The 11,186-nt window shown below is 40.5% G+C and overlaps 1 protein-coding gene across 1 annotated transcript; it reads right to left on the bottom strand.

The window, feature by feature from the left end:
* Positions 1-1,469: 1,469 nt before the first annotated feature.
* Positions 1,470-8,074, bottom strand: vsnl1b (visinin-like 1b). Its single transcript, XM_085441142.1, has 4 exons — positions 7,740-8,074; positions 5,903-6,069; positions 5,511-5,726; positions 1,470-3,366 (listed from the first exon to the last, which is right to left on the bottom strand). The coding sequence occupies exons 2-4, from the start codon at positions 6,062-6,064 to the stop codon at positions 3,169-3,171; spliced, it is 576 nt and encodes a 191-aa protein (XP_085297268.1). The 5' UTR covers positions 6,065-6,069; positions 7,740-8,074; the 3' UTR covers positions 1,470-3,168.
* Positions 8,075-11,186: the final 3,112 nt, after the last annotated feature.

The raw sequence follows: 11,186 nt of genomic DNA on the forward strand, positions 1-11,186 counted from the left end.
ATGTGACTTATTGGGATCACATGAGGCCAGGTGTGAGTTGGGATTGAAGCACTCGGGAAGGGATCTCATGACGGCATTGCAGGTGGTTGATAGCTGGTGTTGTAAGCCACCACCTCTGTTCAGTGATGGTCGTTCACAGGGGGCTTAGATGCTCTTGGTCCACAATGTGAACACTGGCATCATCAAGAAAGTTCCAGTGCAGATGCATAGCTGAGTCTTGTCCTGTAAAGGTGGGTCTTCTGTGTTGTGTTGGGTTAATGGAGTGCCTGTTTGGTTTCTCCTTTGTGGAGGTCCAAGCATTTGTCACTGCAGAGCATACTCTGTCCTGTTTAGCTTGTGTTTTAGAGTTTTGTCCCATGGATGAATCAATTTTGTCTGAGGGTCTTGCTGGGTCTGCTGGTGTCTGACCTTCTTTCGTGTACATATTTGCTGATTTAATGGAGGCCCAGTTGCGATAACCATGTTTTATTAAGAGCTTTCTTTAAGTGTGTGTTCCTTTTCTTTCCCTTTTTCCTTAGAGGAAATATTTTCTGCCTGGTGTTGTAGGCTCCTTATCACCTCAACGTTGTGTTTCACAGGGTGGTGGGAGTCAGAGAGTAGGTACTGGTCTGTATGTGTGTGGACTTCCAACCCAACAACACAGTCAAGGATCCTGCTGTCCTCCCTGGTGAACATTTGTTTTAAGCCACTTGAGTGAATTTGTTTGGTGGAGGCCTCTACTTCCTGGGTTAAAAACTGGTTGTTTCAGGTAGTGGATGAATTATAGTGTGGATTATTTTGAACTGTGAATCGTGAAGACAAATAGGGAGCTGGAAAAGAGTATAACATTTAGGGTAAAAGAGAGGTAGTATCAGGTACTTGCTTTTATTCTGATATAGATTTTCTTCTATATTGCTGGATAGTTTTTGATGAAAAATCAAATTGTGATGTCATTTTTCTGTTTTTACGGGGCTGACAAGAGTAGTGTTAAAGTGCTGCATAAATAAGCAGTACTGGAAAGGGTTGTAGTACTATTATACTCGTGGTGATACCCATACTGAGCTACTAAGTCCCAAAGTGGGTGGTGTGTCCAGTGGGAAGCTCTTTTTATCCTTTTGTAAAGATACGATTTAAATTTACCTCACCAATGTGATACCTTGAGACTTTTAGTCAATCAACCCAGCTCTTTACTCAGTTTGCAAATATTGCCACAATATTAGTGCTCTTTTTTTAGCTACTTGTTGTCACTGTTCCTGTTTTCTTTATCAAAAGTCTTCATTGATTATCTTGCGGTAGTTGTTAATAGTCATTTTTGTGGATAATTGAAAGCACTGTCACAAATAAAACTGTAATTCTGAGCAGGTTTTATGCGGATCATATGATTTATGCACACAAGGCTGTCCATCCATTCATCCCTTTGTCCATCCATACAGAGCACTGTGTTCAGAGATGATTTTATTTTGTGCCCATTAAGTCCACCTGGCAGCCCGTGCCTTTTGAAAAAAGCCTGTTCATGGTTTATTTGTTTTAATCACTACAGAATTATTTTTGGGTGCAACACATGCCACATGTATAAAAGAATACAGTCACTTGTATTATGCTTTTTCATATTTGATATAAACATTTACTAGACAAAGAATCTGACATGGTGACTGGCCTGAAATTTATAAATTATATAGACACTGATAATGTAATGCTTGATTTGAGACAGAACAATGACAAGCTTCTGCACCTTCCACTACTATAAGTGGACTACAAGCAGACACTCAGTCCTTGCTTGCATAGCCTGGAAATGGGGAAGCAAAACCGCTGAACGAGAATTTCTGCAATAGTTTCAACCTTCGCCAACTCGTTGCTGTCTCGCTCTGAAACGCTCTCTCAAAAGCTTTATCGAGCACCTCTCTCGAGGGTCCTGCATCTTTAATGACTGCGGCGAACGGAATAGATTAGAAGATGAGACCTTTCGATAAAAAGTTTCTCCTTACAAAAAAGTTTTATACGAAGGAATGCAGTGTGTTCGGTAAACATATATGTAAGGCTTTTTCCCTCCTTTTGCTGCACTGGAAAGTGGAGCCCCTCTCACGAGGGCCCTAGCTTTAAGAGTGAGCTCCCAGCAATAAGGTCAAAAGCCAAGACTATTAATTTTGCAGTGCTCTTCATTTCTGTAAACAAGTTGATATGTACTGAGTAAAGTTTAGTTACTTTAACGTTAACTCGAGTAAACCATAAATCAAAGAAGAAGCCTAAAAAGAAGCCAATCTGGGATCGCTGTGGGGAATAATGCGCCTAATGCTGTAAGTCTGGCCTCGTCTCTAGATTAAGCGGCAGCAGTACAATAATAACATTAAGGGACGCATGTTGCATAAATATATTTCTGCTCATTCTGTAAGTCACTTAAGCAAAATATAATATGTTCACGTGAAAGCTCTTCCTTGGAGATTAGCCCTCAACTGCAACCCAAAAACCTTTCGAAAAGTGTCACACATACACGTGTATCGAATGGAAGGAAGCATGCTCCCACATTACAGGAGGTGAACTAATGGTCTAATGAGTCACATACTGTACATCCCATGCAACAATACTAAATGAATTTAGAGTGACGGTTTCTCTTTTCATAACCACCTAAAGATGAAAAAGGTAAGAGATTTTTTTTTTGACACATAATATATGCATGCAAAGAACCTACTCTTCTTGGTTCCACTGTGTGAAAACATCTGGAACAGACAGGAGCCTTTCTACCCTCCAAGAGCTCAATAAGTCTGTACAGTAGAGACAGTTACAATTATCATAGGAATTATTATTTAGTTACTATCATGTAAAGCGTACAGTAGTTGCAGCAGTGAACACTGGGGATCCTAAATACTGCAGAAACATAATTTAATGCAGTGCTCCACTGATATACAAGCTAAGGTTGAATGAGAATGTAGAGGAGTTACTGTGCACAAATCACATTGGCATGTTGTCAGATAGAAATGTATGATATCTTATAGCTATGTTCAAAATTATTCAGCATTTGACATTCTCATGCATACAACCACAAGAAGCGAGTCCATTGAAAAATAGTCCAAGCATTGTTTTTTGTTATTTTTTTTCCTGTGGAAATGGCAGAGAACCTAATGAGACATTAAAACGTGTGCTGCTGTCCAGAGTGTGTGGATACAGACAGGAAGAGGAGGGAGCAGCGACGGCTCACTTCTGCATGTCACACTGCAACAGGAGCACGATGGACGGGTCGCTCTTTGCCGCCTCTTTGAACTCCTCCAGCGAGATCTGGTCGTCGTTGTTTTTATCCATTTTACTGAAGATCTTGTCCACCCTCTGCTCTGGTGTCAAACCGTCCTCGTTCATTTTCATCATGATCACCGTGCCCACCATTTTGTAGATAGCCTGTGGGCGAGGTGTGGCGAGAAATTAGCTGAGAACTGTGGTTTGCTGTGCAAGAATAAAAGATGAATGGATGGATGAAGCAGTGAATAAACAGATAAAAGTCAAATGTTGAAATAATATCATTTTTGTGGAGATTCATGATTAAATTGCTGAAATGGCTACAAGTAAACAACAACAAGCTACATACAATTATTAAGCAAAAGTAATCCGTGGATGGAAATAGTACCAGTGGTTGAATAATGTATGCATGCTGCTATTTTCTGTCAGCAGGCTGAAATTTGATTGCACACAGAAGACCAAGAACTCTGAATATTTCATTAATATATATCAAATGTGCAGGAAACACTGGGCCTTTACTGATTTATTGAATTATTTCAAAAGCAGTGTTGCACAACAGTGCAAACAAGAGTCGAGTTGGAAAATCCTTTGTAAAAGTGTGAAAATCATTTTGACTTTTTATTTAAGTAAAAGTTATAATTCTACTCGAGTACCCAATAAGTGTGACAGAGTTTTACCAAAAAAAACACCAAAAGAACAGATTTTTTCATTATTATTGTTCAATTTAAGAATAAACCCAAATCTTCAGATTAAACTTGAAATGCTATTTTTGAGAATCATGTCGAAATATTAGCTAAAGTTGAAATGTGGACTTGATGAGTTGACACAACAACTTCATCAGCGTTCTGATTGTGTTTTGTGATCATCCATTGCCAGCTATTTCATTTTGCACAAATGAAGCCAACCCCTCGAAGTTTGTGTTTTTTCCTTCTGAACAGATGCAGCTTTTTGCACCATCTCTTCAACATCATTGCACTTATCACCACATCGTGTTTATGTAATAAAAGAGAAATAATTTCCTTGTTATTAAAACCAACTCTTAAATACACTTGCGCTAACTCTACGCAAGCTATTTTGTAGAGGGCAAAGCAGCCATGGCATTTGTCTGACTTGAAACAACAACATTTCAGCTTTAGTCTCAATATGAACAATATTAATATAAAAATATATTTGCCTTTTCTTTCTTAATGTGGCCCTAATACTCCTTTATGCAGTAGTGCACAAGTCGTGTGTCCAAATATATATCGAATGCCACTTTTGGAATAACATACATTCCAAAGTGCCTCAAGAGTTCGCCATGTAATCGGAAGGTTGCCGGTTCGAGCCCCGGCTTGGACAGTCTCGGTCATTGTGTCCTTGGACAAGACACTTCACCCGTTGCCTACTGGTGGTGGTCAGAGGGCCCGGTGGCGCCAGTGTCCGGCAGCCTCGCCTCTGTCAGTGCGACCCAGGGTGGCTGTGGCTACAATGTAGCTTGCCATCACCAGTGTGTGAATGTGTGGATGACTGGATGTGTAAAGTGCTTTGGGGTCCTTAGGGACTAGTAAAGCGCTATACAAATACAGACCATTTACCATTTTACCATTTCATTGGATCATCGCAGGTGTCCATGATGTTAAATACTTAAATATTGTTGGGTAGCTCTATAATAACAATAATAACAGCCACATGGGTCAGTTGTAGTCCTGTGTTTAAGCATAATAATTCTTTTTTGAGTGCAATAGTATGATGCCAATGTATTTGTTTATTCTTCAAACTGTTTGGCTGCTTTTGGGTTTGCTAAAGAAAAGTTTTATAAAGACCCAAACTGTGATTTGAACACAGTTACAATGCTCAAATCTCCAAAAGTCAAAATTACTGGAAAAACAAAAACAGCTAATTCCCACATTTAACAAGCTGAAATCTGGGCTCTTTGCTCTGAGGTGATTTATTTGAAAACCATAAGTCAATTATGTGAAAAATAACTTCTTACTAATGTTAAAAACTCTCAGGTCATAAAATAATGGGGTTTTGTCTGACTGTTTTTGCACTGTTGCACACTTCAGAGCATATTGACAGTCTCAGTAGGGGCTGTCAATATGCTCTGATATCACTGACACATATCGGATTTATTTTATAGATTGTGTTTCCACAAATAGCCAAATGCAATTCAATACAACTGCAGTTTTGCCATTACGAAACTGTATCTGTACTCAAGGCTCTGCAGGTGTGTGGGAGACTGATAACACCAAAAACCAATGGAGAAAAAAACCCCTCAGAGCCAGTCTCCTGATGAGCAAAAGCTTAATGACTCCATAATCCCTCACCTCGATTATCTCCAGCATTTCCACTCTGGTTATTTTGCCATCACCATCCAGGTCATACATGTTGAAGGCCCAGTTGAGTTTCTGCTCAAAGCTGCCACGGGATGTGATGGACAGAGCGCAGATGAACTCTCGGAAATCAATGGTCCCGTCTCCGTTTTTGTCAAAGGTTCTGAAGGCGTGTTGTGCAAATTTTGACGCATCACCGTAAGGGAAGAACTGCACAAAACAGTAGAGAGAGGTCAACTGGTGCCTTATTGTTACAGGATAAGCACAGCTTTTTAAAAGGGAAAATAAGTCCTCTACTGCTGCATGATTAGTTTGTACAACAAATAACTCCAACAGATGCAAAAGAGGCAGTTGATAAAGAAGAGCGGGAGCTTCTGGACACAAACCTTCACATAAAGCTGCTGGAACTCATCCAGATTCAGCCTGCCACTGGGGCAGTCCTTCAGGAAGCCTTTGTACCACTGCTTCAGCTCATGTTCATTAAACTCTGTGTTCTTCACCAGATCCTCCATCACCTCAGGAGTCAGCTTGCTGTTCTGCTTACCCATGTTTCCTGTGGTGCAAGAACACGTGAATAATGCATTTGCTTTTGCTTCGGCTCGAAAATATTTGTCAGATTCCCACTTCGAAAAAATGAGCACAGAGTGTAAAAAATGTGCTCTTTTTCTTCTGGGATGGCAGCAAATATTGCCCCGGTGCTTATGTTCTATTTCGGTCCCTTCAGCCTGTTTGTGCCAGCCAGTGGCCTGGGTAGCACTGACCTGGATCAACACCATCAGAGCAGATCCAGTTCATCAAATGTTCGATCGCTGCTATCAAGTTTCCACTGCAAACGCTGTCCTATAACCTGACAATGACAACAAAGGCTGTGCTTGCTTGTAAAAGAGAGGCTGCTGCAGTAAGTCCACAGACACGAGTAAGAGCAGCGTGCAGGAGCACACAGCACTGGATCAATGGAAAACACATGAGTGGCCTGCATGTAATCCAGTGTTTAAAGAAGCCGTGGGAAAGCTGCACAACAATCAGCCTGGGTTAGTTTGTTTGACAACTTAAGCCAACCACACCAGGGCAGTCCATCAGAAGCCCCACATTCATTAATTATTTACTCATCATGTGGCGAATGACATAAGTGGCCAAGGATGCGTCAACTTCCATTGCATAATTGAACAAATGAGAGAGCAGAATATTATTTGTATTCCAAATACAGGCCGTTGTGGGAGTGTCCACAACTTGAGACCAACATATGGTCCACATCTCTGCAGCATGACAGCAGGCTGGACAGCTCCACCACAGGCAGCACTGCATTGGCTTGGGCCTTCCACAACAAACGGCAGAAATGTGCGCTACAGCCCAAATCACTGCAAACCACAGCTTTTAACGTCCATCCCCTGCATGTCATAGAACCAAGCTTGGCGAGCGTGATTAGTAATTACAGTAACAGATGTTGGGTATTATCTCTAAAATAGGCTACAGCGAATGACCTTGAGGAGCAACATTTTGCAGGAAGATGACAAAACTGTTTCACGGAGCGTTGAGCTGAGAGAAACGGCTCGACGCGCTGCAACTGCGGCGTTTAATAGAAATATCAGCCACATTGCGCACAGGCCACAGGTATGAACGACTCGTTCTGCCATCGGATGCTGTTTTATATCACGCTTTAGGCAATGACATCCGTATTAATGCTATTAAAGCTAACCGCCTCCTGTGAGAGCTGGAGAGGGAGACGCTGCTGCATTCCGATGGAAACGACGCAGTGAGAGTATTTTCAGATTAGATCCCCCCCATCCTGCTCCTAATGACATCTTTCCGTGCGCATCGGGCCAGCAAACATGTCAAAATGCAAGAAGCAAACAGCTATTTTTAAAACACAACACAGCCCTCCTCGGTGCCGCCGCAGAGCCACATTGGAGGGGTGGGAGAAAAGCGAGAGAGAGAAAAGCCCATTAAGTGCAGAAATCTTGGTGACATTTTGTAAATTCACCAAATAATCGCTCTCTGCCTTATTTCTGTTTTTCTGGCTCTTTCCAGGCAGAACGCAGATGCTTTATTTCAAAGGATGCGCAGGTGCCAGAGAGCCAGCCCTCTCCTCAATCCCCATTCATTCACACCAAAGGAAAATATGAAACATAATGCGCGACATATCAACACGAACCCATCCCTGCATGTATAATCTGAGATACATCTAAGACATGGCACATAGCTCAAAGTGCACGCACTTCTTACCTTATTATTTAGCGATTCTCTATCGGAATAAATCTGCTCTGGCTTCTGCAAAGTACAGAAAACCCCCTGCCGATGAAAACGTTTGCCCAAAAGGGATTATTCTCAACAAGGCTCGCCCTCTTTCAGAGAAAAAAAATCACCCGCTAATGAAATTTCTGGATTTTCCCGACGTTATTCCAGATGAGGCGCAGCAGGCAAGGATCCCACGCCAGTCTTTGGTTATGCGACTACAGGAGCGCGGCGTCACCCGTGTGCATCACAGCCTGATCATAAGTTCACTGTTGCTGCTGCTGCTGCTCGGTTTGGGTTCAGCCTGATCCTGTCACGTTATTACCGGATCTTCATCGTGATGAGGATGGTCAGCTTGAAATTTCATCATCAGGAAATTAACATGTTGGATGTTTCCGTGGCACAAGAATGGAAGATTCATCGCCTATTCATTTTTGGCCCTGATGAAATTATTCACTGCGACTAATCTGAAATTGGATTAAATAAACCCGACTGTGAAATATTTCACTTTTATGGTTTTAGACAAATCTGTGAGAAGAATAAATACATTTATTAAAAAATTTAGAGTTTATAGGCTTCCATCCATGTAAGCTAGTGAGTGTGAATCTAACCTTTCACGTCTCCATGGTGATTAAAAAGTCTAGGTTTGGCATTTAATTTCTTCCTTTTAGAGTTGCGGGGGATTATGCACATCCTCACACACACAGACACACATCCACTCACACACAGCACAAATTCAGTTGACCATGAATGTGGCCAAAGTTTTAAATAATGGGGTCAGTGTATGTTCAAATAATCCCTGTGCACTAGAAGCTTAGGCTTCAGAGTTCTCCATGTACTTTTTTTTTCTATTCTTGGATGTGTATCGTGTAAAAGACAGGAGGTATCCCTCTAGATGCGAGCACAAAGCTGCTGTACAAACCTTCTGTCGGGGGAAAGTTGCCTTAAAGGGAGAGGAGCTGGCTGGTTTCAGACAGTGGGTGTACCCAGGCAAAGAAGGGTTATTCTCAAATGTGAGTAATGCAAAGCTACTCTACCAGAGCCCGAGATTTGTATTTTTTTAAATGGAGCAGGAAATTAGCATAAGAGGTCCACTTTAATATCTAGGCCCTTCTTACCTGATTACAACAGCCTGTGACATAAACATGGTGCAAGTTCCAGAGCAAATGTGTCTTTACTTAGAAGATTTTAGACCAGATAATAAGTCAGGGAAAAATAGCTACAATGCACAGAGCAGAGGAGAAAATGAGGATTAATATTTTTTAGCATTTATTTTGATTTATTATAATATCGCTGAACGTAATGACCGCTTGAGAGAGAACCAGCAGTGTGCACAAAACCAGGGCCTTGAAACTGACCCAGCTGAATGGAGTTTAGTCATTGTTACCTGCATTATTAACATCTACTTTTTCTGCTGTGATGTCAAAAAGTCTTCAGTGAATTATTAAAGCCCTCCATAAAATCATTTTCTTTTACATACAGTAAAAGTCATTTCATTCCAAATTAGCTGTGATATAAGTCTCAAAGACCTGAAAAATCCTTTGAACTATAAGGTATAAATTTGACCAGAATTACATGATATACTATATACTGATATATTTTTTAAATATTCTATTCTGCAGTTGGTAAACCTATTTATGATTCACGGAGACCCCTTGAGAGCCCTGCAGAGAAACCTGGAAGCTCCCTGTACACCGGTTTGAGAGGCACAGATATAGGTCACCTTTGTTAAATCATGTGTGTCGAAGAGCAGACGAGGCTTCCAGCCAAAATAATTCTCAGATGTGTGGACCCAGATTTAAACCGCCACCTATTCAGGATGATTGGGTGCTGTAAAAAAAAAAAAAAATAGTGCTAACTGTTGTTCTACAAGCCAAAGGCAACCAGGCCCTTCGAATATTGTGTTACAATAACTCTAACATCACCTCCGGTTATTTGACTTCTTAATTTAATGCTCACATACAATACAGCATACACATATGTTTTCCTTTACATCTCACAAACACAAAAGCAAACAGTTGAATACGTTGATAACTTTTAGCACCGGTATAGAGCACTGATCCACTCAGCTTTCTCTAAAAGTCTTATTCATAGTGACTTTCAAAATAAAACAGCTTAGTTTGATCTCACTAGGCATGGCTTACATGGAATATCTTTACAGCAGCATTCACTTACAAAGGTTAATTGATTAAAAAAGGATGCATACTGTACACCAAAAGTGGTATACAAAAGCAATATCATCTTATATACCCATTTACATGGCCTTTTGGGTTTTCTCAGTATAACATTTAAGTGTTTCGTGTGTTCTGACAACTTGTGTATTAACACTGATGCTCAATAAAAACATAGAAACATATAATTTAAAAAAAATGTTCTTATGACTGTACATAAAGAGGCTATGGAGATAGGCGGCGTGTAACAATCTTGCATATTAAAACATTAATATATCACGTTCACAAAGCTCTCGCTTTTCTTTATATGTGTATGTACAAGAGAGCTGCTGTCCTTCTGTGTAGGCTATTGTTCTGTTTTTGTTAGGCTGTACTGTTTTTAATATGAAAATTATAATTAAAAAAGAAAGGCAAATTCAATGGGAACATTACTTTTTCGTCATACAGTAATGTGAAAAAATAGTATCAAAAATGATTTTCTAAATCTCTCAATCAAAAAGCGACGTAGTCTTTAATGCACCGTTTTTTTAAAATACACTCGTGGATATGTTTTTTCAGCTTGGTAAACGAGAAAACGAGATCTGATAGTGACATTTGACAAAATGAGACTTTCTTAAGGTATAAAGTGTTTTCTGTTATACATTGTTTGTCTGATGACGGATATACTGTATATATAATCTGCAGCAGACAGATGTTCTGCCAATGAAGGTTTGTGAGACAAAAGAGATTTTAATGATTACAAATATGTTATATAATGCGTATGAAGGATGTATTCCACAATATGATGGGTTTAGATCAAACTTTATGCCAGACACAAGACAAGAGGAAGGGATGAATCGTAGCTCTGGGAAACTTAGCAAAATTTCTGCTCTGTAAGCCAATGAGGGAGTAAGCTGTCCAGGTCTGAGGTGCACCAGTTCAAAGTCAAAATGTTCGAGTCTCTCTGCCCCCGCGTGTTTTATAATCAGTATGAGGTGGTTGGCTGTAGTGCACAATGGATGCAGCGACTGAATCGTCAGCTCCTCTTGGCTTTATTTACCGTTACACGGCGTTTGCTTATTGTTTAGTTGTCTGGCTATTTTGGGTCAATCTCATAGCATAGTCCAGTGGTTTACGCAGTCACCTAACAACTTAAAGATCCCCAGTTTAATCCTGGAAGGAGACACAAATCCCTTAGGTGCCTTAGGATGTCAGGAAGGGAATCTGGTGTAAAAAAACAAACACGTGGAGACCCTTTGTGAATAAGGGAGTAGCTGAAAGTAGCTTC

The sequence above is a fragment of the Copadichromis virginalis genome, linkage group LG19 (genome assembly GCF_057382275.1).
Source record: "Copadichromis virginalis isolate Kocher_CV1m ecotype Utaka linkage group LG19, C_Virginalis_male_GT1.1, whole genome shotgun sequence".
In the NCBI taxonomy this organism is placed as follows: Eukaryota; Metazoa; Chordata; class Actinopteri; order Cichliformes; family Cichlidae; genus Copadichromis; species Copadichromis virginalis.